At 35.5% G+C, this 21,440-nt stretch overlaps 2 protein-coding genes and 1 pseudogene across 3 annotated transcripts; 2 read left to right on the top strand and 1 right to left on the bottom strand.

The window, feature by feature from the left end:
* Window positions 1–765: 765 nt before the first annotated feature.
* On the top strand, window positions 766–11,439 carry LOC129883209 (uncharacterized). 2 transcript variants are annotated; one of them, XM_055957816.1, is made up of 16 exons: window positions 766–1,226; window positions 2,236–2,394; window positions 2,493–2,609; window positions 2,911–2,995; window positions 3,508–3,616; window positions 3,716–3,783; window positions 3,860–3,985; window positions 4,060–4,111; window positions 4,181–4,985; window positions 5,228–5,422; window positions 5,557–5,617; window positions 7,806–7,919; window positions 9,016–9,129; window positions 9,239–9,325; window positions 10,235–10,302; window positions 10,881–11,439. In XM_055957816.1, exons 1-15 carry the CDS (start codon window positions 1,093–1,095, stop codon window positions 10,259–10,261), a joined length of 2,253 nt encoding a protein of 750 aa, XP_055813791.1. In that variant the 5' UTR covers window positions 766–1,092; the 3' UTR covers window positions 10,262–10,302; window positions 10,881–11,439. The 2 variants fall into 2 exon arrangements, with proteins under 2 accessions (XP_055813791.1, XP_055813790.1); XM_055957815.1 differs by having other exon boundaries at window positions 4,060–4,985.
* A 616-nt stretch (window positions 11,440–12,055) lies between these two features.
* Window positions 12,056–15,117, top strand: LOC129883208 (uncharacterized; annotated as a pseudogene).
* A 4,712-nt stretch (window positions 15,118–19,829) lies between these two features.
* On the bottom strand, window positions 19,830–21,030 carry LOC129881880 (pathogenesis-related protein STH-2). Its single transcript, XM_055955993.1, has 2 exons — window positions 20,785–21,030; window positions 19,830–20,353 (listed from the first exon to the last, which is right to left on the bottom strand). Exons 1-2 carry the CDS (start codon window positions 20,951–20,953, stop codon window positions 20,055–20,057), a joined length of 468 nt encoding a protein of 155 aa, XP_055811968.1. The 5' UTR covers window positions 20,954–21,030; the 3' UTR covers window positions 19,830–20,054.
* Window positions 21,031–21,440: the final 410 nt, after the last annotated feature.

The following is a 21,440-nucleotide window of genomic DNA, read 5'->3' as shown; positions in this document are numbered from 1 at the left end:
AACATAAACTAAGACATCAGATAGATCATAGGCTATTGAATATAAACTCGATTATAAGTCAAGAGGATACCAATAAGTATGATTTTGAGGTAGATTTATTCCACTAGCTGAAGCCAATTGTCAATTAACAACCAAGCCTATTTCTATTCAAAAGAAGAAATGGCCATCAATTTTTTTTTTTTGAGTTTTCCTATTTATGAATGATTTTCTATTAATTCACAAATAGCAAGATAACAAATTAGTCATAAGACATTTTGAAATTATGATATGAGGTGATGTATTATTTTAATCTGAAATGAATCTCATCAAAATATAGAAGAGAGAATTAGAGCCCATTTGGATTGACTTATTTCGGCTTTTTTGAGTGTTTGACTGAACAATTTAAAGTTATTTTATGCTTAAAATAAACTCAAAATAAATAATTGAGTCTGTATGACTTAACTTATCTAAAGTTACTTATAAACTGTTTTAGATAAGCTAAGTCAAACATGCACTTAGTCGAAAAATCTTATTGCTCAATTCATAAAATTTCATTATATCCAAAAAACTTTTTTAACTAGAATTATAAAATTAAATTTTTGTAATAAATATTCTATAATACTATAATACTCCTAGTAGGCTAATTCAGATTTGGATTCATTCTTAAAGAAAATATTATTCATAATTCATTTTTAAAATTTGAATATGAAATCCCTAATTTGCATGAAAAGATTATAAAGAGTGTTCCTCACGCGCCAGCAGAAACAACTGGGATTAACTTTCCATCCCAGCAAGGTCATATCTGTCATTTTACATCAAAGCAAACATATTACTGTCCGATGCCGGAAAAATCTTCTCTAGTCTCAAAAACAGCTTCCGTCGTCTTCTTCATTCTTCTCATTTTCCCCTAAATTATCTCTCTTCCCATTTTGCGCTTCCACAAGATCTCTAAATCCCCCATCCCTATATATTTTACGGTGTAAATTCCACCAAATTCGAGGGCATTTTCGGAGAATTTAATCGAAAATCCCGAGTTTTTTTTCGCCGGAAAAGTTCCGTTGGAAATGAGGGGAAATATTGGGGCATGAGGTATTCGTTTGTGGGGATAGAATTATGAGGGGATCTATATGGCCGGAGAATTCTAGCAGTGATTCATCCACGTCAAATTCGCTTCATCTACAGCCACCGCCGCCACGGCGGAATTCACCTCCTCATTCGATTGCGCAAAACCCTAATTGCAAACACAGGTCTTTGTTTCGTTCCTCAAACCCTAAAGATTGAATCTTTATTGATTTTGATTATTTTCATTCAAAGATCTGAAATTTAGTTTAGTTTCAGCTCATGGGATGCTAAATTTAGAGGCTTTGATGGGTTGTTAATTGGAAATTCAATTAGCAATTCATGATTGATCTGAGTCAATAATATCACTAATGTGTTTGAATGATATATGCATCTTTTAATTTAATGAGTTTGTATTACACTATATTAGCTGAGGGTCTACCGTAAGCAGCCTCTTTATCTCTACGAGTTAGGGGTAAGGTATGCGTATGTGCTACCCTCCCCAGACCCCACTTGTGGGATTACATTGGGTATGTCGTTGTTGTTTTATTACACAATATTATAAACTCAAGAGCCAGACCACCAGTTGGAATTTTGTGTGGTGAACCAAGTCCTAAGTGGAGAAGGGTCTAGAGGCAGCCATTATCCACCAGGTTTGAAGCTGGAAAACAACCGATTTCTTGGTTAATTGTAACTATTATGTAGCTAAATATGTGAGTTTTATCTATTATGTTGGCGTACTTATTGTTAGTTTAAAAGGGGTCACAGTGATATGAATAATTGTAATGCGTATGATATGGTTGCTATTGGAGTAGGTCTTTGGATAAAATGGTTGAACTTTCAGCTTCAATTGGGTTGGGTTTAGTTTGAAATTATTTTCTCAAAGATGGGAAATATATCAGTTTTTAATTGTTTACTGCTGTATATTATTATATTACAATTGCGGAATAGCATAGTGGAAATGACCCTCAACTTCCAACCTTGAGTGGGTTCTGGTGTGGGGTGGGATGGTGGTGTTTACTATATAAAAAAAGTTATATTTATAATACACATGGGTAAGATAAGCGTTGTGAGTGCTTTCTTATTTTTCTCAAAGATGGACTTTTGTGGTTTTGTACAAAGGTGCAAAATTTGTAAATTAGATCCCACAAATTTGCTTGTATTTTAGTTGCTGAGGTGGTTTATTTTCTTTGCCAGATGTGGTAACGTCTTTCAGCTGTTAACAAGGAGGGAGGTATCTCCTCAAACTAAACGTAGTTCTAAGAAGTTTTGGGGTGAGAAATCTAAATGTTGTGCTCATTCCTATGAGTTAAAAAGCCAAGTAGCAAGTGACCCAAAACGGGGTCTTATATCATGGTAGTTATGTTTTTTCCGCTTTTCTCTTTCACATAAAGTTAATATAGTTTCAAATCTTCATTTTTGCTTTCTGACTTCGTCTCATTTAATTTTATCAGGGTAGAGGCAGAGTCAATGAGACATTTTTCAGCTGAGTATTGTCCACTTCTGCCTCCACCTAGGTCTACAATTGCTGCGGCATTCAGTCCTGATGGGAAGACACTTGCTTCTACTCAGTCAGTCTCTCTTTGAATACATAGACATGCACAATCTATCATGTTATGCATTATAGTTTCTTGCTTCTTAGATATGAAATTGTTTATCTAATAAGATCTCTGAGTCTAAGTAATCATTATATACACATTTCTAAATCCTCAATGACTATATTCATATCTTAAAAAAAGATAAAAATGAATCCTTTGTCAATATTCGTGAATTGAGATCAAAGGCAAACACTCTACTTTTATTGCACTTGTGCATTTTTTTTCTTTTGTCTTGTCTCAAGTTCGTTGACGTATTCTTTTACCATGGTGGCAGTGGAGATCACACAGTAAAGATAATTGATTGCCAAAGTGGGAAATGCTTGAAGGTGTTAAGTGGACATCGCAGGACTCCTTGGGTGGTAAGGCTGTTTTGACATCTTTAGTCATCTGAAATAGTTGTGCTGCAATTTTGGATAATCTCATTATCTATTTGGGAACTATATTTCAGTCAACTAGGCAATACTGATTGAAAATGCTGTGACTTTGGATTGACAATATAGTTGGGTTTGCAAAACGTCGTAACATTATATTCCTGTAACTTTATGCTTATGGATGTGCTTCTAAGATGGCTAAACTATCCTATTTGGTTTAAATATTAATGCAGATAAAATGCTTGGTATCTATCTTAAAATAAGAGAGATAAATGTTTGATGTTTGCTCACGCTAAGCCTAATTCATTTCATTTGAACCCCACCCCGATGGAAGAGGATTGAACTTTATGAGGCTTTTCTCTATTGTCTGTGCTTTTATTTTGGAAGTATCCGGTGGTTCCTTAGTTTTTACACGTCTTGGCTTTGTTGATATTTCTTCTCTATCCTTTGAATACCTCGTTCCTTAATTGATAGTTAACATTGTGGTTGGACTTCTGCAGGTTCGTTTCCATCCACTGTACTCTGAGATGCTCGCAAGTGGAAGTTTGGACCATGAAGTTCGTTTATGGGATGCAAAAACCGCCGAGTGTATAGGATCACGTGATTTTTGTAATAACCTGTAACATCTTAATGGTTGAACAAAAAAACATTACTCTTTACTATTTTGTTTTGTTAATTAATACATATGGTGGGAATTTTATCCTCCAGACCGTCCTATTGCATCTATTGCCTTTCATGCTCAAGGGGAAGTTCTCGCTGTTGCTTCAGGGCACAAGGTAAGAAATCTGGCAATACATGGTGGTTTGTTTTTGCACGTTCTGGTTGTAATGAGGATGTTTCATTATATTGTAGCTGTATATGTGGCACTACAACAGAAGAGGGGAGGCATCTTCACCAGCTATCGTACTAAAGACAAGACGTTCACTTCGTGCTGTGCATTTCCACCCACATGGCGCCCCATTTCTTTTAACAGCTGAGGTGTCACTCTGGTGCTGTTACTTTGAGTTTTAATTTATGAATGCCGTAAATCTTATCAACCCTCTTGTTTTTAGGTCAATGATCTGGACTCATCAGATTCTTCAATGACGCTTGCAACTTCTCCGGGTAACTTGCGGTACCCTCCTCCTACTGTGTATTTGACAGATGCTCACTCCACTTATCGATCTGCTTCAGCAAATGAATTGCCTATCATGTCTCTACCATTCATGATCTGGCCATCAATCACTAGAGGTGATCCTAGAATGCCATTGCAGCAGAGCAATGCAGACATGGGTTCTGACAGTACACAGAACAGAGCAGACACTTCTGCGTCTGTCCGACTTCTCACTTACTCAACTCCTTCTGGCCAGTATGAACTTTTATTGTCCCCTGTTGAGCCAACTTTATCTCCTGCACAAGAAGCTCAGACTAGTTCTTCTGTTAGGGATACTGAGAATGCATCTAACCCTGTAGTTGATCCTATGGAGACTGATGTGCCGGCCGAGGAGAGAAATAATCAGTTTTTTCCTTTCAGTGACCCTGCATACTGGGACTTACCATTCTTGCAAGGATGGTTGATTGGCCAAAGTCAAGCAGGCCAACGAGCAATTCATTCTGAGCATAGTGGTGCCACGAACATTGTATCAGCTTATGGTGAAGTAGAACATCCTCCTGCAGTTCCGTCAATCATTTCAAACAGTAATCATCCAAGGTCTGGAAGATCTGGTTCTCGGCACCGTTCTTCACGCTCTAGAGCGATACCTGTTGCTGTATCTGGTGATAGTGCTGTTCCCATTAACATTGCACATAATGAAACTGATTCTCAAGCTTTTATGAGTCGGTTCCAGTCAGAGATAGCTACTTCCCTGACTGCAGCAGCGGCTTCCGAATTGCCTTGTACTGTGAAGCTCAGAGTATGGCCTTATGATGTTAAGGCTCCATGTGTGCCGCTTGATGCTGAAAAATGTCGCTTAATGATACCACATGCTGTGCTTTGTAGGTGAGATAATTTCTATTGTTTCAAAGCTTTGGCTTGAAGTCTTGATATTCCTTGAAGGATAATATGCTATTTAGCTGTCTCTCATGTTGTATTAGCAGCTTGATCTAGTTTTCTCTTAGGGTAATTGAGGATTATCCTCTTACGTCGTTTGACAACTCCTAATTGTTATGTCAGTGTAAAACCTGACATCACGTGCAATTAACTATCCTTAATGCTTACATGATACATATTGCTTATTTCAGTGAAATGGGTGCCCACTTTTCACCATGTGGAAGATTTTTAGCAGCTTGTGTTGCATGTATTCTGCCTAACATGGAAGCTGATCCTGGTTTCCATGGACAATTTCGTCATGATGCTGCAACTTCACCTACCAGACATCCAATTGCAGCCCATCGGGTTATGTATGAGCTACGTATATATTCCTTGGAGGAGGCGACGTAAATACCAAATCTAATGGCTTTGTTTTCTTTTCCTCTCTGCTTACACGTGCTATTTATTTTTTCCTTTGTTCTTTGTTTCTTTTCATGTCTTTGTTTGGTGGTCATTTGGGAACTCTATTACGCTGTTGCAGTTTTGGTTCGGTGCTTGTATCTCGAGCAATTAGAGCTGCTCATTGTTTGACTTCAATTCAGGTAAGTACTTCCTCGGGCTCTGCAGTCTGCACAGATTGGTTTGTAATCCTAAATTATGTTTTTTGGTAGGATTTTGTGCTTTTCTGGGAGAATGAACTATAGATGGTTTCTTGTTGTAGCATTTTCGTCTTAAACCTTTGAGGAAGTAAAAGCAAAATATGAATTGTTAGATGAGAAAAAAAAATGAAGGGGAAGCTAACATTACATTTATCAAAAGAAGAAAAAAAATGAAGGGGAAACTCTCTCTTTATTTTGTTTGGAAATGAAGTTTAGAACTGGTTGAACACTTGTTCGATAAGAAATTGTGGCCGGGCACAAATGTTGATCCTTCCTTTGGAGAGTAGAGTTCCTTTTTTGTTAAAAGTTCCTATAGGTTGGTGGTGTACCTTATTTTGTTTTGCTTTTATACTTCGTTATTTGATTTTGCTTACCCTGTTTAGTTATAAAGGTAGTTCTTTCTGTGCATTGTTATTTGCATAAAAAGAATCTAAATTTTTCCTGGATAAAGAAATGAGTCTCCACTTGATTTTTCCAGTTAAGAGATGTTCACAATGGCATTTTTATGAAATAGAGCTGTAAATTGCAGTAATGATTGTTCTTATGGACTGACATGCTATCTTCTCATCGACCAATATATTTAAGTTGGTTCCCTGCTTTTGCAGAATACCTCATCTTTTTTTTCTTTCTTTTTGGTCTTTTTCTTGCTAGTCTTTTCTTCTTAAGAAAGATCTCCGTCTCTGTCTATGTTGCTCGGACTTTTCAAAAATGTCGATGGGTGCATGTTGGACCGTCCAAAAATAGTATATTTCTGAATGATCTGACACGGGTGTGGCAACATTTTTGGAGAGTCCGAGCAACTTGGGTCTCTGTTGCTTGAAGGGTTGGAAGTATCGACACCTGGTGTTTGGTTATAAAAAAGTATGCATACCCGGTGCGAATCATTTCACCCCCAGTCCTTTGCAGTTCCTACTCTAAATGTGGAAGTTCTATTTCTGATGCTTGACGGATTAAGTATGCGCATATAATAGACAATTTATTAAGCAGAAATGTTTGTTAGGGGACATTAATCGTGTATTCGTAACGCTCTACTGTGGCAGTTTGATGTGTTTTTTTCCTTCAATTATGATGAGACAAATACTTCAAGTTCTTGATTTTGAGATCTGTTCTTTATTCTAAATTAGAGGGTCTGAAATCAGAATGCAAGTTCATATATAAGCCTTAGGGGTCATTTGGTAGGGTGTATAAGAATAGTGTTGTATATAGTGTATTAGTAATGCTGTATTAGTCTGAGATTATTTCTTATGCATGGTTTAGTTTGGTGTATAAAAACTACATTGCATAGTTTTTAAAAAAGAAATACCCTTCACAAATACGGTGGAAATGATGTGGAAAAGGTTTTGAGGGGTGTCTTTAACCATGCTAATGCATGCATTAAAACCCTTGCATTACTAATACCATGGTTTTTCATGTATTAGTTATACATAACATAATACCAAATAGACTGTATGACTAATGCAAGATAGGTTGAAAAAGTGAACCAAACAAGGTATTGGTAAGACGTAAGGCTAATGCATGCATTATTTTTCCTAATGCATCCTACCAAACGACCCCTTAGTGTATTAAGTGCTAATGCAATGCCATTGCCCTGCAACCTGTTAAATGCATGCTGTGATGACCAGTGGTGTTGCTGACTCAATGATAGAAGCTTTGTAGTAGTTGCCAAAATGGTCATAAATATGCTAGTGATTGAAAAAGTAGCAATTGCTTTGCAAGAAATATACAGAGCTTTGAATCAGTATGCATTTGGAGTGAACGTTGATTCTTGTCTTTTATTGGGGGGATTAGTAGCGTTTACCTGTTACAGATTTTCCTATATCGGTAGAGAATATGTTTGTCAATTCATATTCCCATGGAGATTCTACATTCACATGCCCTACTTTATACTTTCTCGTATAACTCTCAAGTAAAAAAACTATTTATTATATGCCAGTACCTTGAAGATAGCACCAATAAATTGTTCTCAAGATTGGGCAATCATGTAAAATTCCTTTTTGACCTGATAAAGAGAGTATTTCGCGAACTTGGGTATTTGTCAGTAATTACTGTTCATTTTTATCCAAAAGGACCATGCTTTCTGGCTTTCTGATATGAGAAACTGATTGTGGCTCCATATCTGTTGAAAATGCAGTTTTCTCCAACTTCTGAGCATCTTTTACTTGCCTATGGACGTCGCCACGGTTCACTTTTGAAAAGTATAGTGATTGATGGAGATACAACTCTACCTGTTTACACGATTCTTGAGGTGAGCACATGATTATATCTTGGCTTCTTATGGAATGTCAGTTTTTCACCACCACCTAGACTGGATCATGGTTGCACACTTCTTATTTTAGGACATCGTAAAAATGATTGACATAATTATATTATGGAAGTTTCAAGAGTTTGGTTTTAAACCTGATAAGGTTTTTTATCTGTCACTTACATTTCTTATAAGTTCTTCAATATATTTCATCTACACTTGTAAATATGCAAGGCAGTTTAACTTCTTAATCTCCGAGCCAATCAATCTGGGTTATGAACAGTTGGTTCCAGAGTGTAGTTAATAGCAGAGGGTTAGCCATATAAGTCCTTTTGATCCATGTTGCGTCACCACTCACCCATGTTTCACTATGACATATCCATGAAGGTTTGATAATTGATATGGCGTGAGAATATGTTGTGCACTATTTACAAATTAGATGAATTTAAATTACAGTTCACAACTTTGAAGAATTTACCTTTGATTCATGCTACTTTTGTTTTTCTTCTCTTTGTACAGAAAACTCAAATTGCCATTTTCTTCTTCACATCTGTCATTGGTCACAGTATATGTTGGTTGATCTAATTTAATCTCCTGTACCTGTCAAATAGTATGACATAACTGGGATTGTAGAGACTATTTTCAATTGCACTGCAACCTAAACTAATTTTAGAAGCACAACCTCATTTCCTTACTAAAAAAGGAAGAAGAAGTACGACCTCAACTACTTCACCTTGGTCCAAAACAAATTGGGTGGGGCTAGATGAAGTGATGCAGGATATTTGTAACTTTAGAAAGACTGGACTTAAGTTGATGGAGATGGGGCTAGAGGAACTGGAGCTAATATAGCTTGATATGCAAGTGCAGTAACAATGTGTTAGGACTTTTTAAGGTTGAAAAGGGTCAATTTTAATTGGTTTACTAGTATGTCGCAAAAATTCTTCTTTTGTGGAGATGCACTTTGTTTTTGGACTTCACAAAACTTAAAAAGGAAGAATTATGCTCCTGCTCACATTTTACTGAGATTATTTGACTGAACCTAAAAGAAGAATGAATTTGTTTGCCTCTAATTAATTCAGATTGTGTGTCTTTGAATCAGGTCTATAGAGTTTCGGATATGGAACTTGTGAGAGTTCTTCCCAGTGCGGAGGATGAGGTTAACGTCGCTTGTTTCCATCCTTTGGTTGGTGGTGGCCTAGTATATGGAACCAAGGTAGTTATGCAGACATTGTATGAGTTTCTCATTTCTTGGTTTCAACTATAGAACTGTTCATCTTCTCAAAAGTATTCATCTTTTTCTTTTTTTACCTTAAATTGTGCAGGAAGGAAAATTGAGGATCCTCCAATTTGATAAATCAAATGGTTTGGACTGTACAGTATCCTGTTTCCCTGATGAAGACATGCTCGAGGTAGTCTAAAGATTGAATTCAAAGTTTATCTTATTCTGGCTGGACTGTTATTGATCATGACTTTAGTAGAAGCAACAACTTGGTCCTGCTGCACCAATTGGATTTTTTGGGGGTGGGGGATGATTGGATGGTGGGTACAGTTGTATTTGATATCATCAGCTCTTTTTTCTTTTTTTGGTGACAGGCTCACAGTAGTTGTTTTCGTACCACGTCTTGAAGGGTTTAAAGGTTCCTCTTTTTGGGACAATCTAAAAAGCTCAGCAGCTAAGAACAAAATGCAATGGTTAATAGTTAATACTGGAATGAAATAGACCTAATAAAAGCAAAATATATCTATTAAAAAAATAGAACAAAATGGTATAGAGGTTTAGTGTAAGCCAAAACCATTTGGGATTTAGACGTGGTTGATTAGTTTTGATTGATCGGTGCCTCATTTGGTCCTTTCGGAGTTGTAACATAGTGACATTACTCTGAAGGGGAAAAAAGAAAACACATCCCTGGTGCTGATAGTGACATTAACATTCAAGGGGGAAAAAGAAAAAACATATTGTACTGTCGACTCCGAAAAAATGTTCATCCGCGATCATCTTCTGCTGTCTATACATTTTCCCTGATATTTCTTCTTAGTTTGGTTAAATGCAGCATTTGTATGTGCATTCTTTTTTGTCAACTAGAACTATTATACAACAATAACAACAACAAATACCCAGTGCAATTTCACAAGTGGGGTCTGGAATGTATGCAGACTTTACCCCTACCTTTACGGGGTAGAGAGGTTGTTTCTGATAGACAACTAGAACTAAAATCTTTAACAAAAAAAAAGAAATTGTCAATGACTGATGCCCTGGGGGTTTTGGTGTGGGATATTCATTTCTATTATGACATTGTTATGTTGCAAATGTGATGCAGGTCCCAACATATGCTTTAGAAGGCTAGAAACTGTTGAAGATAGCAGATGGTTGTAGTTGTAAAACTTGGTAACTATCTCTTTTCTTTTCCATGTTTCTGTCAATTGTTGACATATTGATGCTTCTGGCTTCTTTCCTGTATTTTTCACATCCATCCATATGTGTCGAAAACCTGCTTCGTGAAACCGATTTTGGATGCGAGTGCTTATTGGATTGGGGGAGTTTGACTAAGATTTAGATATGTTCTTTAATGTACTTGTTATGAGGAAACATATAACTAAATAGTACATTTTTGTGTCTATTTTGTTTTCAAACCATGAACCAATTTGTGTTTTGATATAACCCTGAAACTTGTCAAAACAACTATCCATAATAGAAATAACAACAAAGAACAGTTTGGGAGAGAGTACCAAACTGATGGAACTTGGAAATCAATTCACCCGGGTAAATAGATTCAAATGCCACTGGGTTGCATGAATTCCAATTCTTCATTTGTTTAATTTCAGCCCCTAGTCATTTTCTGTCATCTTTAACCATCACTGTCAAACCGTTGTTCCATGAGAGAGTAGGGTTATACCTCTTGATTCTGTTCTTTTGATGTTCCTCCGAAACATTTTGTTCTCTGTCTAACGCATACTAATATTCAGGGTGTTACGGAAATATACATATCAGGACATGACTGATGGCTTCAAAGTTTGAGTGTGTTGCTGATGGTTTACTGTATAGTTGGTTAAATGCATCCTGCTGGTGGCAAAGAGAGTATTTATACTTCCGGTTGTGTACTTACACTAGACATTACAGACTGACTGATCTTTTTCGTGCTACGAGGGAGTGCAAAAAATGTTGTGCTTAAGGTGGTTTCTGGAGAGCCGAGAAAATACTAACATGATAGAAGAGGAAGTGTCATCGGAAAGTTGGGAGGGGTGAACAAGTTTGCTGTTTCTGCAAGTTTGACATTTCGTTGTATTGACATATGGCTTCAAAATGTACATCAGAAATTGAAATAGACTAGTTGGTTTTCTTTCAAGTGAAGGGTTCAAGAGAAAAAAAAGAAGGAAAAGAAGAAAATTTCCAGTCACAAACATTTAACTGTTTATATGTATTTAACATTTTGTACTTTCTTTTAAATGGTTTCTGTTTTGCAGACGTTCGGTAAAAGATAGAAAAAAGAAGAGAGTTGGTTTTCCTTTTTTACATGAATGAAATTCTACACCGTTTGATTTGACTAAATTATTTTGTTTAATTTGTTTGTTGTCAAATTTAATAAAGTAAATAAGACTTAAATCATGCACCTTTTTAGACGTCGTGCCCAATCAAATAATATTATATAAAATGATATGTCATGCCATAATTCATACGGAGTAAAATTATAATATTATACAATAGTAAATGTGCATAGTAACATTTAATCATCAATGGAGCTCATCACACAGTTAATAGGATTCTTTTTTTTGGAAGAAAAGGTGAAACTTTCTGAAAAAATTATTATATTCTCCATGTAAAATTGTAAAACTCTCTTCTTCTTTTTTCTAATTGAAACATACTTCATCCTTGAAAGGAAAAATGACATATTCCCCCCTTTTAACTTGAATTAGATTTAAAATGGTTCATCGACTTCTTCATCCTTAATCAGAAACTTTGAGTTCAAATCTCTTTTAAGTATGAAGTTACATTTGTTAAGGAGGTTTTACTCTTGATTTTTTGATACAAATTCTAATGTAATAAAATCCTAACGTATATCAAACATCGAGTATTTAAAACATGTGCTTTATCACTTAAAAATGTCAAAACCATCCAATACAAATATTGAGAGGATAATGTGATGAGTAATAGTGGCCAATGGAACTGAAGCTCACCACTAGGGGTGATGGTGGTCTTCTTCTTCTTCACCTACCCTTAAACCCCAGTCCTTTTCTTCTTTTCTATACTCAAAAACCCAATTCTTTAAACCCTCCAAATTCACTCTCTTCTCATCGTCTTCTGCAGCAGAAGCAGCAGCCCCTTCACATCTGCTGCAGCAGGTCATCTAGCAAGTGGGACTCAAATGCTGAGTCTATCAAGAACCAGACTTTTAGTAATCTTGGGGGTCTTGAAGATGAGGAAGAGGAGCTTGATGGGGATGGAATCTTGGACCAAGGAGCTCAAGTTTTGGAGGAGTATATTGAAAGTATTTGGATTTTTAAGGTAGTAACTTTTCTGGTTCTCCCTTAAATTCTTGAACTATAAACTTGTATTCCTGTTTTTTCCTGTGAAGTTTGGTTTCTTTTTGGAATTTTAGGTACTTGAATTTTGGGTTTGCTGCTTTAAGCATGGATTTTTTGCATGGATATGTTTTTTTTTGACATTTTTGGGTACTTGAATTTTGGGTTTTCAGCTTAAAGATTGGATATATTTGGGTATGGATATGGAGTTTTGACATTTTTGGGTACTTGAATTTTGGGTTTTAAGCTCAAAGTTTGGATTCTTTTGCATGGATATGGGTTTTTTGACATTTTTGGGTACTTGAATTTTGGGTTTTCAGCTTAAAGATTGGGTTTTTTTGGGTATGGATTTGGGGTTTTGATATTTTTAGGTATTTGAATTGTGGGGTGGATTTTTTTGGGTATGGATTTGGAGTTTTGATATTTTTAGGTATTTGAATTGTGGGGTTTGTGCTTAAAGATTGTATTTTTGGCATGGATATGTAGTTTTGACATTCTTGGGTACTTCAATTTTGATTGAAGGAAGATGGGATTTTGTGGAATCTGTATTTAACCTGAATCCATTATTTTTTTCTTTGAGAAAGATGTAAAGTATGATAAGAAGAATTTTGCTGGTTGAAAGTATCAGCTAAATTATGAAGGAAGTTGTTATTTTGTTTTTGATCTTAGTGTAAAGTGATGCTTTTGGATTATGCTGAGACTGAACTAGATTGCTTTTGGTTTTTTAGATACATAAGCTTGATTTTGAATTAGTGAATTTGGTATGATGTTTTCTTGAAATGCATATGTTGTGAGTTCAAATTGTTGAAGTACATGATTCTGAATTAGTGAAGATTAGTGGTTGCTAGGATGATAATCTTAAGTTGAAACTTAGGATTATTCCAAAGAATTTTCCATCTTCTCTACAAGATAACTATTGACTATTCCAAGATTTTCCATTTTGAAACAGCTTACTCAGTGTAATCCCACAAGTGGGTCTGGGGAGGTTAGAGTGTGCGTAGCATCAGCCCTACCTTGTGAAGGTACAAAGGCTGTTTCTAATAGGCTCCAAAGTAACTTCCGTTAAGTGAAAAATAGGATCTCTATAACCAGTCTTTTGTGTAGATGCTCATGATAATGTAGGCATCTGTTGAGGAAATAAGAGAATCAGATAGAGAATTATCAAAACTCAAAAACTTCAACATTGAACTAATTTCCTATGCGCATCTAATTATTCTTCAGAGATCTTCCATGAGTTTCAGGTATTCTTACTGTAAATGGTTGGTTAATGGACTATATTATTATTTGTCCTCAAACGTCCTCCTGTCCAAGCTTTTGTTCTAGTCTTATACCCTATCAAATCTTCCAAAATCTGAAAGTTTCCCCTAACCATGGTCCATGTCCAATGTCCTGGCTCCGCCCCATATTATGAGAATATATTATGCATTATCAAACTGCAGTACTACTAACCAAGGTTGAGGCTTTGGATTAGAAAGGCTCTTTGAATCTTACTATATGCTTCTTGAAAAATCTGTCAATATAATCATTTAAGAGTTATGTTTGATGTTTTCTTCTATGCTTTCAGTAGCTTTCTTTTCACTACATTTTCAACTGACTTCCTTCGTATAACTATCTAGCTAATGACTAGTCTTGCTAAAAGGTTGTCGAGCAGAAATTGGAACGTAGGTAGATGATTTTTGTCAAATAACTTACAAGTTATCATTCTTGGGCAATGCAGGTTTTCTGGTCCTATGGTTGGGCGTTTCCACCAATTCTAATAGGATTGCTTATTACAGGAGGACCTAAAGCTTTTCTTATGGCATTAGCCCTTCCCCTTGGACAATCCACATTTTCTTTTGCAATCCAAAAGATGCTGGATGTGATACAAAACAAACCAACGCGCAAGAGTAAAACTAAGAAGAGACAGCGTTCTGCTCCCACCTCAAGCAAGACAAACTTTTGGAGAAGAGGTGGAAGCCCCAGGAAACGAAAGAGAAAGACAAGCTATCAATCATGGATGTCCAACAATGACGTTTCAGCTAGTAAGGATGACCGAGAGGTATCTAGATACGGAGGGTGGGATGAACTTGATCAAGAAATGGAATCTAGCAAAGGTTCATTTGAAAGTTCAGCTCCATCATCAAAGATTCCTATGGAAAAGGGTAATAAATTAAACAGACCAGAACCGAAAAGCGATACGCCCCTATTGTTAAGATTATTGATTTCCATGTTCCCATTCTTGGCTTCATGGACTAAGTTGCTATAATGGGCAGCTTTATTGACAATATGAGTTCGCAAAAAGTTGGTGGTTTAATTGGAGCAGCCCATCAGGCATTAATGGACTTGGTGGGGACTGACCCATCATCCTTCCACTGCACAAAGCGGGAGCTGTTCGTTGCTCTGTGAAACCAGCCTCACGCAGTCCACTCCACTTTAGGAATCAAGTGGCCCATTCTTTCAATTGGACCATGTGACCCAACTCTGCACTTGGACAGGGCAGGCCAGAACACTAGCCCACCAAGCCCAACCATTTGAGACAGCCCAACATTCCACCACAATAATGCCCCCACTCAGGTTACAAGCCCACGCTGCTGAGCTCGGCGATTATGTAATGTTTACCGGATCTATTTATAGTAGCAAACTTTGCTTTAAATCTTCGATGTGGTACTTACAAAGACAAAGTAAATGTTTAAACTTTGTTCAATAGGAGTGGATAAAATATAGAATAAAGTATTTCATTGGACCTTTAATTAAAGATTATCTTATTTACTGATTATGAAATTAGATCCAGGCAAACATAATTTCTCAAACTTTTCTTTGGTTTGTAATCACTAATGCTTAAGTTTCAAATAAGTAAGAACCAATTATAAGAATCCTCACTAAATTAGATTTCAAATCAATGGATACAATAACAACTATATGAATTGTTAATGACCATGCTTTTTTTTTTTGGTTAAGTTCAAGTCATGTTATATGTATTATATGAGGATTCTTCACGAATCAATAAATTTTACGATAACTGCTGACCTACACAAGTCCACAATACCCTCTTCCTTTGTTGAAGCTAGGAACTGATTATGTGAGCAAGCTCACACTAACGGAATCAATCTTAACCCAATGTTATACTAATTAAGCATATGAAGTTCTCATTATTTTTTCTACTGATATAAGAATTACTAATAGGCTGAAATACTCATACAACAACAACAACTCAGTGAAATCTCACAACGTGGGGTCTGGGGAGGATAAAGTGTACGCAGACCTGACTCCTACCAAAGTAGGACGAATGTTTCCGAAAGACTCTCGGCTCAGTAAAATCATAAAAAGAAGTCAGATAAGGATAAGAAGTTCAAAGCGATATGACAAAGCAAATAACAAAAGCAACCCAGATAAAATAGAGCAATCAAAGTACAGAAAGTAATAGATAATAACAGAAATCAGACCACAAGGAATTATAATGCGCTAATACGCCTACTAAAAAGGAAGAATAACGAGACTATGAACTAGCCGTCTACCCTAATGTGGGGCCTCCACACCCTCCTATCTAAGGTCATGTCCTCGGTAAGTTGTAACTGCGCAATGTCCTATCTAATCACCTCTCCCCAATATTTCTTTGGCCTACCCCTACCTCTTCTGAAACCATCCATGGCCAACCTCTCACACCTCCGCACTGAGGCATCTGTTTTTCTCCTCTTCACGTACCAAAACCATCTCAGTCGCATTGCCCGCAATTTGTCTTCCACTGAGGCCACTCCTACCTTGTCCCGAATAGCCTCATTTCTACTCTTATCGCTCCTGATATGCCCACACATCTATCTCAACATTCTCATTTCAGCAATTTTATACTAATACAATCTAATAATTATACTAATATGACTAAAACATAATCAGCTACCTGATATTATCTTACATAGATCTTTTTCTTTCATTGTGTCATGTCGGTAATAACAATTCTAGAAGCACACCATCTAAGAAATTTTCAAACGCTATGTACAAAGTTTTTCACATTGATAACAAGTTTTAAATTGTTCATCTGATATTTTTTTTTAATCTAATCACAAAGTTTAGGATAAATATGCTAAATAGTTAAGCTTTCATTACAAGTGATTTCTAAAAAAATATATACTAATTTATGTCACGGCTTAATAGATGGGCATCTTAATAAAAGTGTTTGTCCCATATTACTTGATCACTTGCTATATCAAGATAAAGTTAATTAAATTTTTCCAATTTTACCCCTACAATGAATATGGCCTTTTGAATGTAAACAACTCTCAATACTAGCTATTTCTATACTCTATGTATATTGCATTGATATAAACAAAAGGCAAATTGCTAAAGTTTTCCAATGTGTAATGACCCTGAGGGTCATTTTCGATATTTTCGATAAAATTACCCCCTTCCATTAGTTTTTCCGAGTCACTTTTGGTTGGATCTGAAAGTTACTTTTTGAAAATCTTGTGAAAAGTTGAGGTTTTGCTTGAAAAATGAGTTTTAAAGGCTTAAGTTGTCAAATCTTGAATTTCAGAGTCATTTGGAGTTTCGAATCTCGGAATAAAAATTTGTCGACTCCATCAGTTCTAGGATGTGGAAATTAGTCTAAGAGAGTTGTCAGAATCAGATTTAGAGTTGAAACGTGGATTTTAGGTCTGGAGTTGGGAATTGAGTTAAAATTTGATCTAAGTTTGAGTTTGGTCAACATTTGGGATTCGGATGCTCGGACTGGATTTCTGATGGTTCAAATGGTTTCGGGAGGTGATTCTAACGCTAGAAATGACTTTGTTATAATTTTTAGACGTTCCGAGGCTTTGATATAAACTGTATAGATTGGGTTGTCTGAGTGCAGGTATGTAGTTGTGGAGGATTGTGGTTAGGATGTCAGGAGTACCTGTGTTCCGCATTGCTTTAGTTAGGGTTTAGTTTTAATTTTTACTGAGTACCGTGTTGATGGTGCTCACCATCTATATATAGGATCTGAGCTCAGCACCTCCTGCTCTTAGTACTTCTGTTGATTAGGCGGAGCTTCTGGATGCGTGAGAGGTAGCAACTTGTCTTCTTCGGTAGACTCTCGCCGCCCATTTACTTTATGCTTTGTTCTACTTGAGGATTGATACCTATAGACTTGTACCTTTTTCATTTCTGTTGAAATAGTGGCTTGTAAATGTGACACCAAGTCTTGTGTGGTTTAGAATCTATTTTTCCGCTTACCCATATCTATATTATAGTAGACTTTACATTTCCACGTTTATTGCCATTTATTTTGAAGTGTTCAAACTTTTAGGCTGACCCGCCTTGGTGGATTATGCGAGTGCCATCACACCCGATTCCAAATCGTGACACAATGTATTATTAATTTCTTCATCATCGTATAAAGTTAAAAATGTCCATCTAATATTGGACGGAGGGAATATTGAATATAAAAAGATAATCTAGTGGATTCTTTAGTTTTTTTTAACAAAATGATAAAAAAAAGAAGTCTACAAATTAATTCAAATAACTACTAAAGTTTCATACAGAAAATAGGAGATGAGGAACTGGATAGGGGACAAGCATAATAGATCAAAAATTTCCAATATCGAGGATCCGTACGTAAATACTTATGACGGATATTATTAAAAGGGACAACGAAAATATGACACCCCCTTAAAAAATGGTGATTTAGTTGGGTACCGGAATCCGTTGTCGTCTTAAAAAATTCTATGCAATTTATGTCGAATAACTTAGTTTCGATAACCAACAAGAGTTATGATGGGGCGGTAATTATTCGTTCATTTTTAATCAGAAGTCTCGAATTTGAGTCCTTCAGGCTACGGAATTACCCCTCAATGTGGAATTTCCTGTGCGAATCCGAATTTAATTGATCTTCAATGTGGATGTCGAACACCGAACGAGAAATAAAAAAAAAAAACCTTTGTTTCTATAAAATTTATGCGAAATAAAAGTAAAATTTCACTATATTTATGTCAAACAAATACACTATGTTTACTAACGTGTTATACTGCCAAAATTTACTATTTGTCTCCGATGTGGGACCAACAAAAGACAATAAAAGTTACTGTATTAACTTTTGTTCAATAGGATAAAATATGGGATGAAGTTACGATATATGAAATTATTTAAGACTATTTATTTATTGATGATGAAATTAGTACTACTTATATGTTTCCAGCCACAGGTTATATCAAATTTAATCCGATATCTTTTCTTCCAAACACATAATTAAATAGGTAAGGACCAGTTATATAAATCCTCATTAATCATATTTTTCCATTTAAATTGAGTCTCAAATCAACATTATACAATACTAATTACATCCCGATCCTAAATCTTGATTGTAGTTATTAACTGATCCAAACACAACTTTAAATTTCAAAAATTATAACTCCAAACTCAATTTTTTAAGTTTTAATTTCAAAACATATGATCAATCCGGAGTTTACAAGCATTTAATAGCTCTATCATATCTATAGTTACTTATTTCAATGTAATTTTGGGTGCTCTAGCCACAATATTTTATTTCTCTATATTAAAACTCCGTATTTCTATTTAACAATGAATCATAAAATTGGATAAAGTAATTTTCAAATAAGCTGGTTTTATACTGCAAAAATTCACTTAAGAGTCTCCGATGGGGGGACCTTCAAAAGTGATACTGTAACTTATTTTTATTTTTTAGGAACTGTTAAATAAAAGAGGATTTTGCAAAATTATTTACGAGCGGGACGATTTCAACTATTATTTAATATAGTTGAATTTTTTTTATGGAACTGTTACATCAAAAGCTTTCCTTCTCTGTAGTACACACTTTAGAAATAATGATAGATAATTAAATATGTTGAATAATTTCCTTCTGCTATATCTACTTTGCATACATAACACCCAAAAAAAAGTGGTGGTTTAATTGGAGCAGCTCATCAGGCGTTTAGAGGACTTGAAAGGCACCAGCTCGTTATCCTTCCACTGCACAGAGCGGGAGCTGTTCGTTGCTCTGTGAAACCAGCCTCACGCAATCCGCCCCACTTTAGGAATCAAGCAGCCCATTTCTTCAATTGGGCCACGTGAACCAACTCTAAGCTTGGACAGGGCAAGCCAGAATTTAGCCCACCAAGCCCAACCATCTGAGATAGCCCAACATCCCACCACATTAAAGCCCCCATTTGGGTTACAAGCCCACATTACTGAGCTCAGCGAACAATTCTCTCTGCCATTCTATTAAAAATTACCAACAGTTTCTATTCTATAGCGATGTGGGACAAATTTCTAACTGATATGAAGTTTGGCTAAAAAAAATTGTGGTCTAAAATAAGCGGCGATTAATTCCTTTTTTGAATATGAGAAGAGCTTCCCTTCTCTGCCGTATATATAATGAATTTTCCAGATTGTTGTGATAACAATATAAATGCAACACTCAAAAAGTAACATCAAAGCTTGCTATATTATTAGGAGTTCTTCCCATGATAAACTTGGAAAAAGAACACACACACAACCAAAAAAACACTGTAACAATGAAAATTCAAATTCTTAGAATGATCATCTCATTTAAAATATTAAACTTTCAACTAAAACACTTTTATTATTTTATTATTATGTAATGTCACAACACGTTATATCTTACGTGTGGACTTGATTATTTTTCATTACTTAAGCATAGACAGAAGGATTGGCGAGGAGGTATGCTTCAACAATCTTGAAAAGTTCCATGCCTTGATTTTTGCCTTCATTGTGTTCTTCTTCCTTCAACACATAATCACCTTTTGTGTGGTACTCAGTTATGGACTTGCAAACACATCCTCCATTTCCAGCAGCTTCAAATTTGAGATCATAGGAAATGGATTCCAGTTTGTCTCCAAGAACATCTCCTTCAATCATTGAATACTTAGTCACCAAATTCTTGTCATCAACAACATGGATCTTATGCTTCAAGTACTTGATTGGTGAACCTGTCATTTACAAATTATTGCAATTATTTTTCTTGGAGACAAATCATTTTCCCAAAAATGAATTTAATTAAGGAACTGAGAGTCTATCGAAAATAGTCATTGTATCCCCACAGAGATGAGGTATGATCTACATACATCCACCTTCCCAGACCTTACTTATGAAAATATACTGATGTGTTGTAATATTATTATTTTTTTGAAAAATTTAAAAGTCAACATTTCGATCAATGCAAACGAATTTTGATAGAAACTCACACATCTGATATTTCAGTTATAAAACTCTTATAATAAAGATACTTTAGATGTGTTTTTAATCCTTCACTCAAATAATTTAATTAGTCATATCCACTAAAGGTGCAAAAAATATTTACACAATCAGATCGATCATTTATAATAATTAGGTGGTAAAAATGATAAAGGTATTATATTACCTTCAACAAAGTTCATCTTCTTGATGCTTCCATCTCCCTCAGCCTCAATATTCTTAACTTGTGGCATCAACTTAGGGATAAGATTGTCAGAATCAACAACCAAAGCTTTGAACAACCTAGTAGGGGCAACTGGTGTTGTGGTCTCATGTGTATAGGTTGTGACACCCATAGTGTTAATTAATTTGCCTTAAGAGATATTGAACACAAAAAAGGATATAATGTAAACTGTATGTGTGAGAATTAATGTTGTGAGCTGTGTGATAATGTAATATTCTTAGATGGTATTTATAGGTAAAAACACAAGTGACAGTCTCAGAGTTAAATCAATAACAATTAATTCCTTTTACCTTAATTTCAACATTCAAAGTAGTCCATTTTTGACATTTGTGTCATTTTTTCTAGATGTTCTTAATTTGTACATTCTTTTTAAATTAAATTAATAGCATCTTAGACAATGCCATTGGAAAACTTTATGTTAAATGGTCTAACAATGAGGTTTACTGACACATGGGTTATGGGTATATTATATCCTCTGTTCAAATTACCTAAGTTTTCTTTCTACTTTTTTTTAACTCTATTAGTTCATCAATTATATAAGGTATGTGTTATAGACCAAACAAGATATTACACTTTAAAAGACTAGTCTGATAGAGGTA

The sequence above is a fragment of the Solanum dulcamara genome, chromosome 3 (genome assembly GCF_947179165.1).
Source record: "Solanum dulcamara chromosome 3, daSolDulc1.2, whole genome shotgun sequence".
In the NCBI taxonomy this organism is placed as follows: domain Eukaryota; kingdom Viridiplantae; phylum Streptophyta; class Magnoliopsida; order Solanales; family Solanaceae; genus Solanum; species Solanum dulcamara.
This window is presented reverse-complemented; position numbering and strand designations above follow the sequence as displayed.

Coding starts and splice junctions, on each gene's coding strand:
- LOC129883209 (XM_055957815.1), top strand. CDS start 1,093: ATGAGGGGATCTATATGGCCGGAGAATTCTAGCAGTGATTCATCCACG. Junction 4,986..5,227: donor CCACATGCTGTGCTTTGTAG/GTGAGATAATTT, acceptor TGCTTATTTCAG/TGAAATGGGTGCCCACTTTT. Junction 9,130..9,238: donor GCCTAGTATATGGAACCAAG/GTAGTTATGCAG, acceptor TAAATTGTGCAG/GAAGGAAAATTGAGGATCCT.
- LOC129881880 (XM_055955993.1), bottom strand. CDS start 20,953: ATGGGTGTCACAACCTATACACATGAGACCACAACACCAGTTGCCCCT. Junction 20,354..20,784: donor GAAGATGAACTTTGTTGAAG/GTAATATAATAC, acceptor TGTAAATGACAG/GTTCACCAATCAAGTACTTG.